The sequence below is a fragment of the Podarcis vaucheri genome (genome assembly GCF_965113315.1).
Source record: "Podarcis vaucheri genome assembly, chromosome: 5".
Classification (NCBI taxonomy): domain Eukaryota; kingdom Metazoa; phylum Chordata; class Lepidosauria; order Squamata; family Lacertidae; genus Podarcis; species Podarcis vaucheri.
The window spans coordinates 64,962,424-64,985,367 of record NC_138763.1 but is presented as its reverse complement, the minus strand read 5'-3'; the positions used below and the strand labels follow the sequence as shown (position 1 = coordinate 64,985,367).

Below are 22,944 nucleotides of genomic sequence, written 5' to 3'. Positions count from 1 at the left end.
ATACATGTGTTCATGCTTAAAGGTTCTACAAGACTCTTTCCTGTAGAACAGAATGGGTCCATCAACTTAAACAGACCCAAATAAGAATGATTAGATCCCTATTTTGGTGGTTCCTTCCTTTCATCCCTTGCATGGTCTAATGTGCATTTTTGCCTTTATGGTAAATTTACATTGCAAGATCAGTAAGGTGGCAATTCTATCCCATTACTCTGTGTCAGCTTGCAGTAGTGCCTGCAGCGAACCCCTCAGCCTTCTTAAGAGACTTGGAACGGTTTAATATTTGCACAAACTGGCTGAATTATGCATTGTGAAAGAGGGCTCTGGGATCAGTGTTCCCAAATTATATTGTATGAAAAGCCTGTAACTAGTATCATTTGTTCCCGTCAATATGCCTCTTGATGTTTATTTTGTAAATTTCAAGTTCTGTTCCCCTTCTATGCTTCCAAGGAGTTATGACAAGCTATGAGTTTTTGGGAAATTATTTTTTACCATGTTTGATTTGTATAATGCATCTTCAGCTGTTTTTCGATCACTTGAAGCCATAAACCACGCTTTACCATGAACGCTGGCATCCTGTGAAAAGGAGAGGCATTTCTATCTGCACACTCAAAAAAAGCACTTATTTGCTATGCATATTTAAGATCAGAACCATATATGAAGAGGCAATGTATAAATTTATACATATCTATAAATGAACCAGCATTTGCGTAGCTTTCACGCTGGGTTTCTCCAGCCACTCTGGGTGGCTTCCAACAAACGAAAACACAATAAAACATCAAAATTAAAAACTTCCTTATGCAGGGCTGCCTTCAGATGTCTTCTAAAAGTCACATAGTTGTTTACGTCCTTGACCTCTGATGGGAGGGCATTCCACAGGGCAGGCGCCACTACCGAAAAGGCCCTCTGCCTGGTTCCCTGTAACCTCACTTCTCACAGTGAGGGAACCACCAGACATTCACAAGTGCATATATTTCATACTCTCAGAAATATTCATGAAACAACTTTTGTTCTATTTTTAAAATGCAGGTTATGAAGAGTTTTTAAATGTAGGTTGCAGAATTCATGACAAAAGAGCTTATATCCCTTACTTAATTGTGTGGCTAATAGTTGTTCCCACACACCTTTCTGCTATATTTACTAACAGTTTATTAACCACCTTTCTTTTATCATGGAACACAAGGCGACCTACCTATGTGGTCCTTAGGAAGTTTCTCATCTAGACCCACACTTGCCTAGTTTCTGCTAGGGTGGCCTTACATGCCTTCAGACCACACACCGAGTATGGTAATTGAAACAGATTTAACTCCTCATAAAGGAAATAAATGTTAAACAGGTTATGTTTTAAAAGATGCTTTTTGTCTGTGGCGAACTGGCTGAAGGACCTAACTGAGGACTGGCATTTTATAATAGGAGGAATCCGTTGTACACCCTCCCTGCATGCCTAGTTTGACAGGTGGGTGAGGCTGCCCACCTGTCTTATCACCTGATGTCACGATGACCCATTTTCGCCCAGGTGGACACAGGCAAAGCACTATGCAAGTGCTGACAACCAGTTTATCATTGGCACTTGCAAACCTCTCTTTCTGTCCAGCTGAGTTTTTACCTTCCCCACACCTGACATAATATATGGCATCAGCTGTAAGGTAGGTGAGTGTGACTTGGCTGAAACAGCCTGGTGTGCTAAATGGGGAGGCTGCTTAGGCCCGGGGCCTGGAAATTCCCTACGGCTGTATTATATCTTGACCAAACGTTTGTGGAACACACTCCCCAATCTCCCTCTTTTTAAAAATGAATTTAAATAGTGTTGTACCTGTTCTGCTGCAGTAGAACCACCTTGCAGGCTACTACTACGTGGAGCACATGAGGTGCGGTTCACAGGTTCTGGGAGTCCTGGGGAAGATACAAGGCAACCTGTAACATTCCATGTTCCGTGTAAAATTGCAGTTCCCTTTGCCTATTGCCTTTGCTGCCATGCCAGTCATAAAGAGAGCATGAGAGGAATCTTCCTTAATCGTGCTGAAGATGCATGAATTGGAAACCCACCCCAACTTAAGTCAAATGAAGGAGGACTTACTTGGCAGCGTTGCTGGCTTCGGAGGCAGCGGTCTGAAAAAAACAGAAATTGAGGAAATGCAAGGTGGTATCACATGTTGCAACTGAGGTAAGTGAGGGAACTGCATTTTGCTCACCATTTCTTTTAACCAGAAAAGGAGAAAGCCGTACAGGGAATAAAGAAAAATACAAAGCAGCAAAAAGGGTGGTATTTACTGTAAAGAGCTTACCGTGGCAGTTTATTTACTTTTTTCAAAGAGGGCCAGATTTGATGAAGTGAAGGGCCGTGAGGGCCTACCAAAGTTGTTGAAGGATTGAAATTGTGGAGGTTTTTTTTTTTAGGATTTTACCCCAGGAAATAAACTGCCATGGGCGCCGGATTAAACCAACCAGTGGGCTGGATTAGGCCCCTGAAGCAAACTTTGGACATGCCTGGCTTAGACAAATTCACGGTGGCTACCAATGGCTGACAAATTCATGGAGGAGAAAGCTATCAATGGCTGCTAGTCATGATGGCTGTGTACTGACTCCAGTACCAAAGGCAGTATAACTTTAAACACTGGTCACGGGGGAACGTAAGTGGTGAGATTACTGTTGCGCTTGGGTACTGCTTGTGGGCTTCTCACAGGAACCTGGTTGGCACTTTGAGAATAGGATGCTGGTAGTCCAGCAAGGCTCTTCTGACATGCTGTTCTCTGGTTTATTTCTGGTTTTCTTTCAGAAGAAAGTACTCAAGCCCTTGCAGGATCCCATGTCTGCTGTTTATAAATACAGTGGGTTGTATCCACAGAACTTTAGTGTGAGCAGAAGGCAGCTCTACTTGCTCAGTTCTCTCTTCTAACTACAGCCTGTTCTGTGCTCTGCTTGTAGAAGAAAAGGATGCAGAGCTGCAGTTGGGAGGAGTTAAGAACAGTTGTTAAGATCCAATCCATTATGTTTTGCTGATGATGCCAGCCCAACTGCTAGAAATATTTGCCGCAAAGAAAAGAGGGGCATCTTCTAAATTGTCAATATAATTTCCTCAAGGAATAGCACTTAAACTTCAATTTGTGCAACAATGCCAGGAGGTTAAAGAAACAACATTACAAATTTTGGAGCTTACATGCTGTTCCTCTGGTTAAAACTACTTTTCTTGACTTTTATTACGCTTGCATCTTGAGATTTTTTTTTTTTACCTCTTTAATTTTAGGTGCTCCAAAGCTCATTTCCCCCTCTTCTGAGGGGGAAAGGCAAAGGTAGTGATTGCACTGGGGATCAGGGCCCCAATTCAAATACATGGCAGGGTGCTCATTTATGAGGATTTAATGTGCAAATTGTTAAGGAAGACATTTGTACCTAATTCCATCACTTGCCTAATAATCAGTTGTACCCATTTTGGATTCTCTTTCTTTTTAGACTTTGAAACCAGCAGATCATAACTCAGTAGCAAAAACGAAAAATTTAAGGCGAATTAGGTGCTTACTTTTGGATGCTGGGTGGGATGGGTGGAAGAGGGATATCATGATTGGAAACGCGCCGGCGTTCAGCTGGTATAGGTTTATCTACATATGGAAAAAGAGAAGTCTGATTAGGGAAAGGTTGCCCTTGGTGACATACTGCGTAGCTCAGCTTGCATGAGTGGCAAGGACACTACCTTGTGATTTGGCCTTCCACTTTCTGCTGTGCTGCAGCTGCAACTACTGAAGCTCAAGGCACAACAGCTTTTAGTCCTTCATCTGCTCTCTGCTGAGAATCTGGTTTTGCTATCTTCATCTGAATTGTGCCTTATATTACACATCATTCATTTTTTGGTTATAAAGAAATACAAAGTACAATCCTGAAGAGGAGAGCAAAACGGTCTTCTCAGGCTTTCAGTCCTCAGTTCTACAACCAGAGTGGCATTATATGTACAGGTGGAAGGGAAACTGGATACCACTTGCTCAACACCTTGCAATGAAGCAACACTTTTTACCAATCCCATTGCACCTTGTTGAAATGAGCAGAATGAGATGGGTGCACAGTGCACTGTGCCTGAGCTAACTTCAGACTTGTGTGGTAGTCTTCTCTCTTGAGAATCCACATGGTTCACATGCACTTGATAAATTTGCAGAGCAAAAGTGAATATACAGGCTCTCTTTAACAGGTTTTACTAGTCTATATTTCATGACCTGGAGTATGTGGACTACTTAGTTCAGCACTTTTTGCAAGAAGCCCAGCAAGCAGGAGATGGTCTATCAGCAGATCACTGACTGGTGAACCCCCAGTAGACCACTGACCAATCTACTTGCACCCCCTCCCATCCTACAGCACAAATCCAGTCAATACAGTGGTGCCCCGCAAGATGAATGCCTCGCAAGACGAAAAACCCGCTAGACGAAAGGGTTTTCCGTTTTTCGATGCGCTTCGCAAGACGAATTTCCCTATGGGCTTGCTTCGCAAGACAAAAACGTCTTGCGAGTCTTGCGATTTTTTTCACTCCCCCCTTTTTCTAAGCCGCTAATAGCCTTTTAGCCGCTAAGCCTTTAATAGCCGCTAAACCACTAATAGCGCTAATCCGCTAAGCCGCTAATAGGGTTGCTTCGCAAGACGAAAAAACTGCTAGACGAAGAGACTCGCGGAACGGATTATTTTCATCTTGTGAGGCACCACTGTACATACTAAACACTTTGGGAGAAGATGACATTGCTAGTTGGTACATCTAGTAATTGGATGTGGTTGTAAATACCTTGCTAATTCTACTTTGCAAAAGCTCTCTTGGAATAGAGGGAAATGCCTTCTAGTAGTCAGGCTGTTGTTCCATCTAGCCCAATATGTTCTACCCTAGCTGGAAGCAGTTCTCAATTGACTTGGGAAGAGGTCTTCCTCATCTTCTGTTATTTGGTCTTTTCACTGGAGATGCTATGGAGGCGTGTGCTATGCCATTGAGCTATGGTCTGTCCCCATCTGAATTTTCGTAGAAGAGTTAGACAAAACCAATCCTGCCTTGAGTGGGATTCAATAGTGTATGTGGCCGTGCAGCACTACAGAGTTTTACGTATTATTAATAAGAAAATGGTAGACAAATGTTTGAACAGTAGAAGTAGTTTACCTTCAATAACAGTTAGGTGATCTCTGTCAGGGAGGCTTGGTTTCTACGGGGACATAGGAAGTAAACTGGGTTAAGATTGTGTGGTTAAATGCCCTTCGAACAGTGATCTGACATCACAACTGACTGAGATCCCTGCTCCCTTCTAGGCTTGTGGTAGAGGATATCCTTCGCTATGCACAGAAGTACTGTACTTTGTAAGAAGAGAAGCACCAAATATCTGCCACAGCAATTGGCTGTAATAAATTTCTGCTCTGTTCAGTAGTACACTGAGGATTTGGTTGTCAGCAGAAGCAAAATTCACTGTACAAATAGCCTCTTTACCATTTAGCACAGAGAAATTGGAACAACGTGGCTGATTTAGGATAATGGTTGTGTTAAGCACTGTTTAGTATTATGGAATGATTGAAAGTTTTGTTGTATTCTCATTTATTTTTCAATGTGTTATAATATTTTGAAAATCAAAATCAACTTACTGATGGCAGCGCTGGATTTGGTAATTTTTTCCTGCAAGTGAAAAGAAAGAGAGAGTTATTGCACGTGATTCATAAGCTCGGAGGCAAAAGTGTCACTACATGAGTGAAAGGCATTTTGGCTCACACAAGGGGAATCAACCCCCTTCCTCCTCCTCCTCCAGCCCCACCTGCCACATCAAGTGCCATGCCCAAGAGATCCTTAGACCTTCCAAGAGCCTTTACAGAGGACTGCAGTGGGAACAGGGAGGCAGGAAAGCCCTCTTAGAATTGGGGAATCCAGCTCATGGAAACCTTTTATGTTGCTTGGCTTAATGGTAATGAGCATTTAAAAAGAATCCAGTGGGGTCTTTTATATAATGGGTTTAATGCATAGGACTCTACTGCCTCCAGTACATGCTGTGAGTGCATGGAATAGTTTTAAAGTAACATCTTTTTATAACTTACGGAATCCGTGGAAATGGAGATGGGACTGTAGCAGAAGGAGCCTTGAATTCTGGAGCGCTGTTGCTGCTGAGATCTAAAAATCCAGACACAATGTTTAGTGCCCCCTTTTTTGGACTACACTTCCAACATCTCTAGCCAGCATAGCCAATACCCAGCAATGATAGGTGAAGAAGTGCAAAACATCTGGAGGGCTTCAGGTTGAAATACATATGCCACAGAAATATATGCATTAGATACACAGAGAATATTAACAGTGCAGATGTATGAATGTAGCCCCAGTTTGTTAGGGTTTCAGTCTAAGTGGAATGAAGAAGTATGAAATTTGGTGCTGGAGTGGCTTTTGATGCCCTCCAGTCGTAGTACAAAAGGCCCCTCAATTGTGTCCAGGGCAGAATATACTTACTGTCATCATCTTGGATTCCGAGGCTATCAGGTTCCTGAAATCAAAATAACAGTTGTCAGATTTTGGTACTAAATTTTTGATATGGAGTATTTCATACTAAAAATTCTTCTCTGGGCCTCTGAAACAAACCTAGCATCAGTGATGAAGGCTCAAAATGTGTTGGCTGGGGCTGCCACATAAATAACATTTACTTAATAAGAAAAGCCAGGTTATGAAGCCACAGAAAACTGAAGGAACAATCAGAGAAGGATTCTGAGCCAACAAATATCTTAATCAGAGGAGATGTGCTCTCCTAAATTATTTAGACAAAACTGGAAGAAAAATAAATGCCATTTTCCAATCCTTTGGTGAAGATCTTCGTTAGTTCAAAGCACAACATAAAAATAAGCTTTCTAGATCAGAAGAAAGATGTATCTAATCCATCAGTCTATTATCCATAGTGGCCAATCAGATGCCAATGGGAAGCCTACAAGCAGGACATGAGGACTTGTTTCTCCACAAAAATCAGAATGTAATTGGTTTTCTGTCCCTCAAGCAACAGCAAGTAATTGCCTTTCAAACAAAGGTAGATGGTTAACAACTTACAATTTTTGGTGGTGGCCGGTTCCTAGGAAGTGGCAAAACATTTCTGGAAAGCATATAAAATGTTTTAATCAAACTTTTTGCTCTTAATTGTAACAATAATTATCTGCTTTGCTATAATTTCAGTTTCACCTGAAACTTTTGTTGTAGCTAGCACCCTGATTAGGATGAATTAGGCGTACATAGAGAGAGAGACTAGTGGATTTCCTGTAGAGCAGAGATGTCTGACATTTAGTGCTGTTATGTCAGCACTAAACAACTTTCAACCCTTTTAATGAAACTCACCAAAAACCAACAGGCTACTATTTTTAAGTGCTTATACACCAACACTGGATGTCGATGAAGACATTAAAGAATTTTTTTATTCTCAGCTGGATGCCATCCTATCAGAGATGCCTAAGGAGAAAATTATCCTCCTGGGTGATTTTAATGCAAGAGTTGGGAGAGATTTTGATCTGTGGCTTGGGCCTATTGGGAAAGAAGGAACTGGCAACAGCAACCAGAATGGAATCTTGTTGTTGTTTAGTCATTTAGTCGTGTCCGACTCTTCGTGACCCCATGGACCAGAGCACGCCAGAATGGAATCTTACTTTTGACTATATGTGCAGTGCACAACCTTGTTATTTACCAACACACTCTTTCAACATTTTTTTTAAATAAAAAAAACATCATGGAGCCACCCTCAGTCGAACCACAGGCACCTCTTAGACTATGTAATTGTCTGAGCTGAAGATCGCTGTGATGTTCTCCTATGACGAGTGCCGACAACTGCTGGACAGATCACTGATTAATGCATTCCATGATGGCTATCAAGATTATACCTCAACACAGGCTTCAAGGAAGGAAACCAAGGCACAAAATGAACACTCAAGCCCTCCAAGATCCTATTAAGTGAGATTGCTTCCAAACAACTCTGAAGGACCATCTGCTTTCAGAGTTCCCTGATAACTCCATTATTGCAGCCTGTGAACAAACCATTGGACACCAAACCAAGAAACACCAGAACTGGTTTGAGGAGAATGATAGTGAGATTGAACACATTATTGACAAGAAAAGAAAGGCCTTTCAGATCTGCCAAAGAGATAGAACTGCGCCACTAAGAAAAAAACCTATGCCAATGCTAAGGCTGAAGTTCAAAGAAGAACCAGAGAACCAAAGAACACTTAGTGGATAAAAAAAGCTCAAGAAGTCCAGCACTTAGCCGACACTCATGATGCAGAGTGTTTCTTTAAAGCTACAAAGACCATCTATGGACCAATAAATCATTGCATATGCCCCCTATGCATATGCCACACTTCTAAAAAATAAAGAAGCTATTGCACTGTGCTGGAAAGAACATTACCAGCATCTCCTTAACCGCAACTCCCCCCATGGCTGCTGAGGTCCTCTCACGAATTCCACAAAACAAATTAGAGATGAGCTTGCAGTATCTCCAAATCTGGGAGAGTTGTGTATAGCTATTAACTAAATGAAAAACAACAAAACCAGCAGACCTGATGGCATACCTGCCGAATTCTTCAAAGTGGGCAGAACTGAACTTGAACAACAACTTCACAAGCTCATCAAAAAAATATAGGAGAGAGGAGATCCCAGTAGACTTTAGGGATACCAAAATTATCAACCATTTTAAAAAGGATGATAGAGCAGACTGCAGAAGCTATCGAGGCATCTCTTTATTACTTGCAGCTGGCAAAATTCTTGCAAGGATCTTAGCAAACCGTCTCCTACCTATATCTGAGGCTACCCTTCCTGAATCTCAAAATGGTTTTTGACCTTCTAGGGGGACAGTGGACACGATTTTCATTGCTCGACAGCTTCAAGAAAAATGCAGAGAGCAAAACCAACCCCAATTCCTAACTCTGGGAATTACAGATCTGAGAGGGGAATAAAGGTCTCCTATCAATTCCTGTCAGCACCCTTAACAAACAAGACTTCCCAGGATTCCTTGACTGTTTAAAATGGTATGATACTGCCTTAAATGCATAGTGCATATGGAGCCTGGTCATTTGAAATGGAACATTCAGTACCCACAATGCCAAACTGAATGCTCAGTGTGAACCCCTTTTCATGTAACATACTCGTAGATTGTTACAGATAGTCTAATTATTCATAACTAACCTGGGCACGTCAGGTTTAAAGGGCTCTTTAGCTGCATTGTGTTCAAGCGAGTGTCCTCTGGGTTCAGGTCTCTGTCCAGGTTTCGGAGGAAGTTGCTTGGAATTCCTTAGGGATGAAAATATTAAAAGTCTAGGTTTCATATTAAAAGTTTACGTTTACAAAAAATGTGAACTAGCCCACAAGTTTTGCCCAGCTGCTGTGAATTTGGATTAATGAACAGTTTTCTTGCCCAGATACTCTCATAATTGGAAGGCAAGACAGATGCTGGAAGAAGTTTACAGGACATATTTCTTGAAAAAGATGGTGCTGGGCATATTTTTCCTATTAAGATAACCATAAATATGCATCAATCTTCTAGTAAATTCCTAGGTCTCAGTTGTAGCATTAGAGACTATATGGTTTCAGTTTGCAAATAAGGTACACCAGTCAGATGACTATGGCCATAATCCTAAAGGTGTTAGTTTATTATTATTATTATTATTATTATTATTATTATTAACATTTGTATACTGCCCTTCATCCGTAGATCACAGGGAGGTTCACAACATAAAAATACAATATAAAAAACACAAAAATAACATAACATAATAACATAAAACAACAAACAAACAAACCAAGGATGCCCCTTCCCACAACACATTTAAAAGGGCATCGGACGTTAATCAGTCCAAGGCCTGGTTGAAGAGGAACATTTTTGCCTGGTGCCTAAAGCCAAACCTCCCTCTCATTTGATCTCTCCCCCCACCTTATTTCCACTTAAGTGGAGTTGAATTCTAGTCCGTTCATAAACCATTGATCTAAATGTGCCTTAAGTATCTGGAGTAGATGAATACACCTCTAGGAGGACATACACTTGTGCAGGGAATCACATAATAATTTTTTAAAACAGATTTTCACACAGATTTCACATTACCTGGGCAATGGAGGGAGTGCTTTTTCCTGTAGGGAGAGAATGAATTGTTTATTATTAATAATATTATTATTTAGTCACTTTTACCCAGTGATTTATAACACAGCATATACACTAAAACCAATTAAAAAATTGAACAAGCCAATAAAACCTAAAAAAACCCTCCATACAAATAAAAGACAGGTTGTACAGAACCTGCCCCACAAGAGGACAGAGTAGAGACATAAGCTGTATTGGATGGAGTTGCTCTTAGAAGGAGGACTATGAACAGAACATTCCTGACAATGAGGAGAAAGAAGTGATGCAAATGGAAAGGGACTTGGAAGTCCCCCGTCACAATATTATAGATACAAGGAAACTTCCATGTCTAGTATGGTCAGAATGTATTCCATTTGATATTTCAAGTGTGTGAAATACCGTTCTGAACATGCACACGGTTTCGTCTGAGCACAAAATGGACCATATGCCATTTCCCACTCTGGGCATGGAACATTTCTTCTCTTCAATAAAAAACAGGATCCTTCTGCACAGGTGAGATTTTTTGCAGATGGAGTTTTTAGCACTCAAGCAGCGTTTGGTTTTCAAGGTATGTACACAAGGTCTTACCTCTTCCTCGGGAATCTCATAGACGTCTGGAAAAAGAAGGATGTTCCGCAGTTAGAAACAAAACCCCAAACAGGCATGCACAAATATAGATACAGGAATGACTATACATAGAGAGAGTTCTATTTTTATTTTATTTTTTAATGATAACCAGTTTTGGCAGGACATTTGATACTTGTAGATCATGCTAGAATGTTTTTGAAAGGTGAAAAGCCACTGATATTTAGAAACAGATTAAAACAAAAAATAGCAATATTAAGCATCATTGGCTTCAGTCCCACGATAAGTGAAAAGAAAGACGTTCACAGAAAGAAACCTCTAAGGACAGTCAGGGACCTCACTGACAATGCTGGGTAAGACAAAGGGTTGTCTTTATTCCAAGATTCACTACAGTGCCTAAACAAAAGTTGGGTTACAGGTCACAAATCCTGAAGGCATGGCAGAGCTCGAGAGTTCATGGCTAGGTAGAACCTAATCTTCTGAAACACACCCTGGGCTCTTCTTTTCAAAAGTGTGATGGACACCTTCATTTATGCAGTTGATAGTCTCTGCTATGCCATGCCCCATTAGCAGCCAATTTTGGACTGGTGCCCATGGCAGTTTCTCAAAATTCCAAGGTTGCCCACTGCCCCAAAGTTTGGTGATCCCTGGACTGGACAAACCCTGTGGAGCATAAGGCTATCACTGGGTACTTGTCATTGTGGCTATGTGCTACTTCCAGGTTTGGAGGCAGCATGTGTCTGAATGCAAACAGCAGGAGAGAGCTATTATCCTCAGGTGCTGCCAGAGGGCTTCCTGAAGGCACTGTGATGTCCCAAGGTTTGGGCCTGGTCAAACATGCATGCACTTCTGAGAGCACGTTGAGGGAGTCTGTTTGCTCTGGTGCAATTTCCCTGGTGGTGACAGTGCCAGCTCACTGTCTGATTGATCCCTCTGTGCCTCCCCTTGGGAGAGTGGCTCTTTGCTGGCTGGGAGTAGCAACAGAGTCACATCAACTGGCTAAGACATTACACTTGGGAGTATCAGATGACCCTAAGGCAGGCTGTATTCCTGGCAACCAACGCGGCCCTTTCCCCAGGTCTATGTCAGCACCTCCCAATCTGCTGGGACCCTCCTGCAGGGTCAGAGTCCTCCAGTTCCCATCTCTCTTCCCACCCCTCCTCCCCATTGGACCAACTCCTGTCAAGGTGTTTCCATGGGGCTCATAACAGGAACTGTTCTTCCTGAACAGTCCCGCCCCCCATGTGTCCACCCCATATTACTGAAGAAGGTCCCCTGACATCTCAGAAAAGCTTTTAAGGCAGTGATGGCCAAACCTGGCCCTCCAGCTGTTTTGGGACTACAACTCCCATCATCCCTAGCTAACAGGACCAATGGTCAGGGATGATGGGAATTGTAGTCCCCAAACAGCTGGAGGGCCAAGTTTGGCCATCACTGTTTTAAGGGGATATAGGCTGAGGGGAGGGAATGGAAAATTTTCCTTCTGTTAAGTTTTCTGCTCACTTATCTTAGGATCCTTGCAAAAAATTCTTAAGCATGTTACTAACATACTTCATTTTATCAAAGCTCTATTTTTTTCTGACTTGAATACAGACTAAATTATGTGAATTCAGGCCTCACTGAAATCAATGCGAGAGGACAAATGAGTTAAATCCCATCGATTTCAGCAGGAACAAAGTCAAACTTTTGTCTTGCAATGTTGTACTGTCTGTTATGGCTAAGTGTATGTTCACTTATTAGAAGGAATTGGTTGGAAAAATTATTCAAATCCAGCTTTCCTAACTATGTGTTAAATAATAATGTCATTGATGCAAAGGATGAAAGTAGGGATAGTCGTAGCATTAATAAATTCCACTAGGGGGTGCTGTTTTATTTGAAAGCAAAGTTATTGTTACCATCCAAAGAAACTGAAAGGAGTACTATGAATGAACTTTCTGACGTTCCAAACAATGTGCGTAGAAAAAACTCCCTTCTCTGGCGTGGCTTGTTTACACTGTTTTGGATTTGATATCCCGCCTTTCACTCCCTTTAAGGAGTCTCAAAGCGGCTAACATTCTCCTTTCCCTTCCTCCCCCACAACAAACACTCTGTGAGGTGAGTGGGGCTGAGAGACTTCACAGAAGTGTGACTGGCCCAAGGTCACCCAGCAGCTGCATGTGGAGGAGCGGAGACACGAACCCGGTTTCCCAGATTACGTGACTACCGCTCTTAACCACTACACCACACTGGCTCTCACTGTACAGCATTAATGAAGCCTGCTAGTCTTATCAGACAAAACAGTGAGCTATTTCCTCTAGTTGGCAATATAGTAGATCCAGGAGGACTTATGATGCAAAATCAGCCCCGAGGTTGCTGCAAATTCAAGGAGGACTGCCAATGGTTATGGATGATTGCAGGTCAGGGATAATATCTGGAGGGACACAGTTTCCCAACACCCTTAAATATATATATATATATATATATATATATATATATATATATGCTTTCGTAGATTTTCACGGGTACAGGAATGTAGGTTTTGGTGTCTTCGGGTGTCTTCCCGTGTAAGAGTCGGGGTGTCTGGGCGACGTTTCGACGAGGTCTCACTCGTCATCTTCAGGCTGGTGCTTTCGGCTTCTTGTTACTGGAACAGAGCAGAATCTGGTGTTTGAGTTCCTATAAATACTGTTGAGGGGTGTGGTGTATAGCCTCCAACGTTCTGGGCAGAGAGGAAGTTCCTAGATTAGTGTGCCTTTTCTTCTTTTGTTCCTTAATTACTTGAGGGATATCTTGAGTGATTTCATGAGTGATATTCTGAATACCACTGGGTGGGTCATTAAGTGTAGATTAGTTGCTAAAGCTTTCGTGTCTTGACCTCTTGAGCTTGTGAAGAGTTTTTCTGAGAAGATGGCTGTGCTGCATTTAGTTGTGCTCTGGCTTGGCTTCGTGTATAGGGGCGAGCTGTAATTTTGTGCCTTGTGCCAGCCAGATCTGTGTAGGGATTGCAGGGGGGTGCAGCATCCGGAGGTGCCACTATAGTTTGGCTACTGGATGGAGTCTGTAGTATGTCTGTGGAGAGGGTCTGGGTTTGGGTCTGGTGTGGTTGATTGGTGACGGCGTTCTGTGTGTCTCTGGTTCTGGTGTCGGTTTTTGTGGGGAGGGCTAATTTCCAGATGTCAGGCAGGCGGGACGTGTCGTCACGCTTGTTCATGTTGTGAGGGTGTTTCTCTATCTCGATGGCTTCCATGATTATTCTCTTGTGGTGATGTTCCATGTTAAAGAGCAATTTGGAATCTGCAAAATTAATTTCGTGTCCTGTTTCTTTCATGTGTTGGAAAAGAGAGGAAGTTTTTTCTTCTTTTTTGACGGCATTCTTGTGTTCTGCGATACGTGCATTTATTCGTCTGTTTGTTTGTCCAATGTACGTGGCTGGGCAGACTTTGCAGGGTATTTCATAGACCTCTTGGTTTTCGAGCTGGATTTTGTCTTTTGGGTTTCTGAGGATATTGGCTATTTTTTGGTTGGTGCAGAAGGCTGTTTTGATATTGTGTTTATGGAGGATTTTGCTAATTTTGTCTGTAGTGCCCTTGATATAAGGAAGGAGGGCCATGCCATTGTTTTCTTCTGTGTCTTGGTTTTTGGGGGGTGTTTCTTTTTGGATTAGCTTCGTAACCTTGTTTTTCTGGTATCCATTGGCGATTAACACATTTGAGAGATTCTGTAACTCAGTTGTCAAGTGGTCTTTGTCAGCCAGGCGTTTGGTTCTGGAGATGAGAGTCTTGGCTACGGAGTTTATTTGTGCAGGGTGGTGGTGTGATTGTGCATGTAAGTAGCGGTTGGTGTGTGTTTTTTTCCGGTAGATAGTGTGTCCTAGGGAGCCATCAGGTTTTTTGTAGATTAGGACGTCAAGAAAGGGGAGTTGGTTGTTGTCTTCTATTTCCATAGTGAATTGTATTTTGGGGTGTAGGCTGTTGAGATGTGTGAGGAAGCTATCTAGTTTTTCTTTCCCGTGTGGCCAAATTACAAAGGTGTCGTCAACATATCTGAGCCAAAGTTTGGGTTTGTGTTCTGACTTGTCTAAAGCATTGGTTTCAAAGTGTTCCATGTACAAATTTGCGATGACCGGTGAGAGGGGTGATCCCATAGGTGCTCCTTCTATCTGTTTGTATCTTTGTCCATTGTGGATGAAGTACGTGTTGGTTAGGCAGTGGTTGGTCAGGTCCAGAATGTATTTGGGGGGATTGTATTTGTTTTGAATGGCTGTCAAGGCTTCATTAATGGGCACTTGAGTGAAGAGAGATACAACATCGAAGCTCACAAGTAGGTCATCGGGATGTAGGTATTGCTTCTTTATTGTTTCTATGAACTGGAAGGAGTTGGTAACGTGTGAAGCGATGGATTCTGCATAGGGCTGAAGTTGCTTAGCGAGAAATTTAGCGAGATTTTGTAGAGGTGAGCCTATGGAGCTGACTATTGGTCTGAGTGGTGTTCCTTCTTTGTGTATCTTGGGGAGACCGTAGAGTTTGGGGCATCTGGATGATTTTTCTCTGGGGATGATTCTTAGCTGGATTTCTTCACTGATAGGAGAGGCTTTTATTTTGGATTTGGTGGTTTTTTCCAGATAGGTGGTGGGATCTGTTTTTATAGGTTGGTAGGTAGGGTCTTGGAGTAGATTTGATAGTTTTGCTTGGTAGTCCGATGTGTTCATCACAACAGTGGCGTTGCCTTTGTCTGCTGGGAGAATGATTATGTTGTTGTCTTTTCTCAGGTTGGTGAGTGCTTTCTGTTCTTCTTTGTGTAAATTGCTTCTGGGTGGTTTGCTGGAGCAGAGGATGTTGGTGACTTCAAGTCTGATTTTATTGGCTTCATCTGGGTCGATTTTGGTCAGGCTAGCTTCGACTCCGCATATGATGTTTTCCGTGGGGATGCGTCTCGGGGCGACTGCAAAGTTGAAACCTTTGGAGAGTACTTTGGTATCAGTTGGGGTGAGGATCCTGTCTGATATGTTATGTACTGTTTGTTTCATGGGTTGTTGTGGAGGGTGGCTGGGCTTCTGGCGTTTCTCTAGTTTGTAGAGTTTGTTGGTGTGTCTGTCTGTCTTATGTGAGGTCTCAGTTTCAGCTCTCCAGACGGCTAGTTGTTTGCATTTGTCCCAGAGTGCAGGGTGGATTTTGTTACATAGTTTGAGGTGAAGAGTGAGCAGATCTTTGTTGGTTTGGTTTAGTAGGTATCTTTTCTTATGTATTTCGTTTCTGATTAGGGATAGTTCAGTTCGTTTCAGGATCCTTTCGGTAGCTGGGGTTTTAGAGTGGAATTTAAGTTGGAAGCATGTGGGAGTTAAGTTGTTGTCTCGGCAATTGCGTAGGAACAGGAGATCACATAAGATGGTGGCTCTTCGGATTTCTAGTTTCTCGTAGGTTCTTGTCAGCTGGAAGGTTTCCTCCCCGTAGAGGTGAGATATTTGCTTTCGTAGATTTTCACGGGTACAGGAATGTAGGTTTTGGTGTCTTCGGGTGTCTTCCCGTGTAAGAGTCGGGGTGTCTGGGCGACGTTTCGACGAGGTCTCACTCGTCATCTTCAGGCTGGTGCTTTCGGCTTCTTGTTACTGGAACAGAGCAGAATCTGGTGTTTGAGTTCCTATAAATACTGTTGAGGGGTGTGGTGTATAGCCTCCAACGTTCTGGGCAGAGAGGAAGTTCCTAGATTAGTGTGCCTTTTCTTCTTTTGTTCCTTAATTACTTGAGGGATATCTTGAGTGATTTCATGAGTGATATTCTGAATACCACTGGGTGGGTCATTAAGTGTAGATTAGTTGCTAAAGCTTTCGTGTCTTGACCTCTTGAGCTTGTGAAGAGTTTTTCTGAGAAGATGGCTGTGCTGCATTTAGTTGTGCTCTGGCTTGGCTTCGTGTATAGGGGCGAGCTGTAATTTTGTGCCTTGTGCCAGCCAGATCTGTGTAGGGATTGCAGGGGGGTGCAGCATCCGGAGGTGCCACTATAGTTTGGCTACTGGATGGAGTCTGTAGTATGTCTGTGGAGAGGGTCTGGGTTTGGGTCTGGTGTGGTTGATTGGTGACGGCGTTCTGTGTGCCTCTGGTTCTGGTGTCGGTTTTTGTGGGGAGGGCTAATTTCCAGATGTCAGGCAGGCGGGACGTGTCGTCACGCTTGTTCATGTTGTGAGGGTGTTTCTCTATCTCGAAGCCAAGCCAGAGCACAACTAAATGCAGCACACTTAATGACCCACCCAGTGGTATTCAGAATATCACTCATGAAATCACTCAAGATATCCCTCAAGTAATTAAGGAACAAAAGAAGAAAAGGCACACTAATCTAGGAACTTCCTCTCTGCCCAGAACGTTGGAGGCTATACACCACACCCCTCAACAGTATTTATAGGAACTCAAACACCAGATTCTGCTCTGTTCCAGTAACAAGAAGCCGAAAGCACCAGCCTGAAGATGACGAGTGAGACCTCGTCGAAACGTCGCCCAGACACCCCGACTCTTACACGGGAAGACACCCGAAGACACCAAAACCTGCATTCCTGTACCCGTGAAAATCTACGAAAGCATATATATATGCCCCAAACTCTACGGTCTCCCCAAGATACACAAAGAAGGAACACCACTCAGACCAATAGTCAGCTCCATAGGCTCACCTCTACAAAATCTCGCTAAATTTCTCGCTAAGCAACTTCAGCCCTATGCAGAATCCATCGCTTCACACGTTACTAACTCCTTCCAGTTCATAGAAACAATAAAGAAACAATACCTACATCCCGATGACCTACTTGTGAGCTTCGATGTTGTATCTCTCTTCACTCAAGTGCCCATTAATGAAGCCTTGACAGCCATTCAAAACAAATACAACCCTCCCAAATACATCCTGGACCTGACCAACCACTGCCTAACCAACACGTACTTCATCCACAATGGACAAAGATACAAACAGATAGAAGGAGCACCCATGGGATCACCCCTCTCACCGGTCATCGCAAATCTGTACATGGAACACTTTGAAACCAATGCTTTAGACAAGTCAGAACACAAACCCAAACTTTGGCTCAGATATGTTGACGACACCTTTGTAATTTGGCCACACGGAAAAGAAAAACTAGATAGCTTCCTCACACATCTCAACAGCCTACACCCCAAAATACAATTCACTATGGAAATAGAAGACAACAACCAACTCCCCTTTCTTGACGTCCTAATCTACAAAAAACCTGATGGCTCCCTAGGACACACTATCTACCGGAAAAAAACACACACCAACCGTTACTTACATGCACAATCACACCACCACCCTGCACAAATAAACTCCGTAGCCAAGACTCTCATCTCCAGAACCAAACGCCTGGCTGACAAAGACCACTTGACAACTGAGTTACAGAATCTCTCAAATGTGTTAATCGCCAATGGATACCAGAAAAACAGGGTTACGAAGCTAATCCAAAAAGAAACACCCCCCAAAAACCAAGACACAGAAGAAAACAATGGCATGGCCCTCCTTCCTTATATCAAGGGCACTACAGACAAAATCAGCAAAATCCTCCATAAACACAATATCAAAACAGCCTTCTGCACCAACCAAAAAATAGCCAATATCCTCAGAAACCCAAAAGACAAAATCCAGCTGGAAAACCAAGGGGTCTATGAAATACCCTGCAAAGTCTGCCCAGCCACGTACATTGGACAAACAAACAGACGAATAAATGCACGTATCGCAGAACACAAGAATGCCGTCAAAAAAGAAGAAAAAACTTCCTCTCTTTTCCAACACATGAAAGAAACAGGACACGAAATTAATTTTGCAGATTCCAAATTGCTCTTTAACATGGAACATCACCACAAGAGAATAATCATGGAAGCCATCGAGATAGAGAAACACCCTCACAACATGAACAAGCGTGACGACACGTCCCGCCTGCCAGACATCTGGAAATTAGCCCTCCCCACAAAAACCGACACCAGAACCAGAGGCACACAGAACGCCGTCACCAATCAACCACACCAGACCCAAATCCAGACCCTCTCCACAGACATATTACAGACTCCATCCAGCAACCAAACTATAGTGGCACCTCCGGATGCTGCACCCCCCTGCAATCCCTACACAGATCTGGCTGGCACAAGGCACAAAACCATAGCTCGCCCCTATACACGAAGCCAAGCCAGAGCACAACTAAATGCAGCACAGCCATCTTCTCAGAAAAACTCTTCACAAGCTCAAGAGGTCAAGACACGAGAGCTTTAGCAATCTAATCTACACTTAATGACCCACCCAGTGATATTCAGAATATCACTCATGAAATCACCCAAGATATCCCTCAAGTAATTAATGACCCACCCAGTGATATTCAGAATATCACTCATGAAATCACCCAAGATATCCCTCAAGTAATTAAGGAACAAAAGAAGAAAAGGCACACTAATCTAGGAACTTCCTCTCTACCCAGAACGTTGGAGGCTATACACCACACCCCTCAACAGTATTTATAGGAACTCAAACACCAGACTCTGCTCTGTTCCAGTAACAAGAAGCCGAAAGCACCAGCCTGAAGATGACGAGTGAGACCTCGTCGAAACGTCGCACAGACACCCCGACTCTTACACGGGAAGACACCCGAAGACACCAAAACCTGCATATATATATATATATATATGTATGTATGTACAAACCTAGATTTTGCTTTTATGATGGCTTTTTAAAAGGACTGCAAAATGTAACCACAACTTCAAAACATATACAATGGTGTTTATAATTATACTAATACACATTCTTTCATACCTAATGTTGAAGGCGATGCAGGAACAGGAGGCAATGCTGGCGAACTGGGAGGATCGAGTTTTTGCATGGGCTTGATCAATCTGTTCACCACTGGGGCTTAAAATGATGAAAGAAACATAGGCATGTCACACTAATGAAAACCAAAGTCACATGTATCGGGGGATAGTGTTTTTGGCTAAATTGGTTTCCTTAAAATTGTTCGAAACTGAATTTTTCTCTTTTATGCTGCAAGCAATATACCAGCCCCGTCTGTTGGACAGAAATGGAGTCCTACACGTTTCAGATCCAATACCTTGCCCACTTGGTTGGCTTCATGAAGTTGTGTGTAAAAAAACAACAACCCAGATGCTTACGTTTTTTAGGCGGTGGAGTGCTCTCTTCTGTGGGTTGAATATAATTATCTTCTTCATCGTCATTTTCTAGAGGTACAACGTAATCTGCCTGAAGGAAAATGCAGAGATGAGTTAATATAGGGTATGTATAAAATAGCACATGACCCAGCCAGAGACTATTGTGCGTTCCCCTGCGGTTTCAATGCGGAGCTCTCAGCACACGATTAGATTTCTCCTGTGAAATAAATGGGATGTAGAAAGTGCCACTGTTATCTTTTCTGTCCTGGCAAAGCCATTAATAGCCAGTCTCCTAGGGAGGAAAACCCCCTTCCGATCATTTTAACATTCATCTCTGCTGGTTGATGGTGGTCGGTACGTTTTTGTTCTCTTTTCATGTTATAAAGTTGCATTGCTATGGCTGTTGTTTGTTTCATTATTTTATAATGGATTCAGTGTTGTGTTTTAGCCTTGTTTTACACATGGAAGATGTAGTATGTCACCTAGATAATTGTCTTTATGAGACGATGAAAAAACACGCACAAAGGTCTAAGCTTGGGAAACCTCTCCCATAAATACCCAGTGAACCAAGATTAATTGATTGTTTTGGGTTTTATGTCATGTATGTGCTGAAGCTGTCTTGCGCTAGAAGCATGGGTTTTTCTGTGGGAGCACCTGAATAATGGAAGAAAGAGGTCTGCTTGCTTGACATCCATCACCAGGATTTTAAGTACAGTGGAACCTCTACCTGCGACCATAATCCGTTCCGGAGGTCTGTCCGGAGGTCAAAATGGGTCGCTGGGAGAGGCGCCGTTGTGCGCAGGCAGTGATTTCCCGCTTCTGTGCATGTGCAAACGGCAGCAAACCCGACGGTTAGTTCTGGGTTTGCCGCAGACGTTGGGAGAAATGGACGCAAGCGGAGGCGGACGTAAGAAGAGGTTTGACTGTAGTTGATAAAAACTGGCCCTTTTGAGACCTTTGAGTTGTATTTGACTCAAGAATGAATGAATTGACATGAATGGAATTAAGTAAGTAACAACAATCTTCAGTCCATTGATTTCAATGAGTCCACTCTGAGCATGGCATCAGGTGCAATACTGAATGGCTGGGCCATTCTGAAGTTGGGGAGGGACTGAGATGCAGTGTGGTCCATTGCATCATGGCTGCCATACAGCTCCATACAGACCTATGGGTGATTTCAACTGTTTTAGGTTGTTGGTTTAGTTAAGATTTTGGTACTACTTTACTTGTGCTTTTACAATGCTTGGCTTAATGTTTTTAACTATACGTTGTAAGATGCTGTGAGGGATTTTGAGACAGCAGGCTGGCTATGGACCCAACAACAAATAAATAGCAGTTGAGCTAACAGCTATGATTTAATTATCCTCTACAGAAAATTTGGGGAACCTCTGGCCCTCCAGATGTTGCTGAACTGCAACTCCCGTAATCTCTAGCCATTGGGCCATACTTGCTGGGACTGATGGGAGTTAATAGTTCAGCTGCACTGGAGGGCCAAAGGTTTGCCATGTCTGCTCTGTACAAGTAGGTGACTTCTCCTTGTTGGTTTCCAAAAGGATTTTTTTCTGCAATTATTAATCAATTTGAGACCACTGAGCGATGTGGTCAGATCGCTCAGATGGAAGCTTCTTTTGGGACCTAAGTCAGAAAATCTCACGTGTCTATCCCTCCCCTCTTGGCAGTAAAAATGCAATAATAATAACAATGACATTCAAAGCTAACAATTTGCTACCTTTTCATTTAGGGAACCCATTCTTAAATTTTCAACAGGACAGAATCCTTGTATCAGTGTTTTGGAAAACAATGTACTAAACTGAAATTAAAACTTGTTGCACCTGCTTTATTACTTGTACGAACCAGGTTCCCCTTTTTGTTTTGCATTCTGCAAAATGTATTTACAGCAGTAACACAGTTGTATTTACAGTTTAATTGTTTTGGGGCTTGGGGTGGGTTTTTATTTTGCCAACTGCCCTGGGAATATGACCAAAGAGCATCATAAAAACAAGACAAATTCATAAAAAAATAAACTCGGTGCATCAACTGTGTATGAATTGTATTTGATATATGAATAGTTTTCTTCCTTCTTGTTCTGTAGCATTTCTTCCTGGATTGGTGTATGAATGTATCAAGCCTTAAGACAAAGAAATAACCAAAGAAGAAGAAAGGACGGGAGAATGATGCTCCGTAATGTATGCGGGACCAAGGCTGTTTGTTATAAGGACAGAATGTAATACTGGGAATGGATGATGTCTGACTGCGACTGCATGTGAATAATTTGGGGGTGACTCACTGCCCATTAGTCAAAGCTCCATGGGGCCTCTTGTGGACACACAAAGACCTCCACATGTGCAGGAGCAGCTAGTTTTCTTCAACGGCAGAGAATGCTCCACACATACATCATTCCCATTTAATATGGGCACATCCTCTGAATACTGAAAGGAGCAGAACATCCCTCGATCTTCCAGAACTGCACAGAGAACATCCGAGCTCCTACACGAGGATTGGAGTGACAGGTCTGGGTTGAGAACCTGTTCTGAGCCTTTCTCTTCTAGAGGTTTTAGTACAACTGTGGGAGTATGACAAGTGATGTGAGCACTGGGTGAGCAATGCAATGAATGCTTCAAACAATAAATGAACACACTGCCATTCTGTTAAATGAGACCATTCGCACGTCTCCACTTTGAGCATATGAGGGTTTGTAAGACCTCAGATGGTACAATCACTTTAACAGTGACCCCAGTCCCAGGGATTTAAGATTAGTATGATGATGAAGAAGAAGATAATAATAATAATAATAATAATAATAATAATAATAATAATAGATTAATAACTACTATTATTTCCTTTTATTTTATTATTTTAAGAACAACAGCAAGTGAGAGAGTCTAATATTTGACTTCTGCCACTAGTTGTGTGCCTATTCCCTATGCCTTGATTATCTTGATCTGCATTCTGTTCCTCCTGCTTTTATAAATAAACTGTATGTGAAGTGCCTTGTTAGTGCCAGGGTAATATTATTTACAGGAATAAGCATGCAGCTTCCTACAACTCTCCCTTCTACTACTGAATCCTTTGTATGTAGAGAATGTGAAATGTGCTAAATTCATAAAACGTGCAAATGGTCCTAGAACAATAATTTTTCAATCATTACTGTCATCATTTTTATTATTTTAAATT

At 42.4% G+C, this 22,944-nt stretch overlaps 1 protein-coding gene across 5 annotated transcripts in view; it reads right to left on the bottom strand.

The window, feature by feature from the left end:
- Positions 1-22,944, bottom strand: part of BLNK (B cell linker) — a 99,181-nt gene that overhangs the window by 4,095 nt on the left and 72,142 nt on the right. For all 5 annotated transcript variants that reach the window (XM_082224896.1, XM_082224894.1, XM_082224895.1 and 2 more), the window contains 14 exons: positions 19,774-19,861; positions 19,421-19,516; positions 10,656-10,681; positions 10,053-10,078; positions 9,140-9,244; positions 7,025-7,067; positions 6,440-6,473; positions 6,037-6,109; positions 5,593-5,623; positions 5,120-5,162; positions 3,515-3,593; positions 2,075-2,106; positions 1,811-1,890; positions 490-573 (listed from right to left, as the gene is read on the bottom strand). In XM_082224896.1, coding sequence (XP_082081022.1) covers positions 490-573; positions 1,811-1,890; positions 2,075-2,106; positions 3,515-3,593; positions 5,120-5,162; positions 5,593-5,623; positions 6,037-6,109; positions 6,440-6,473; positions 7,025-7,067; positions 9,140-9,244; positions 10,053-10,078; positions 10,656-10,681; positions 19,421-19,516; positions 19,774-19,861 — 840 coding nt within the window. The remainder of the gene's footprint in view (positions 1-489; positions 574-1,810; positions 1,891-2,074; positions 2,107-3,514; positions 3,594-5,119; positions 5,163-5,592; positions 5,624-6,036; positions 6,110-6,439; positions 6,474-7,024; positions 7,068-9,139; positions 9,245-10,052; positions 10,079-10,655; positions 10,682-19,420; positions 19,517-19,773; positions 19,862-22,944) is intronic.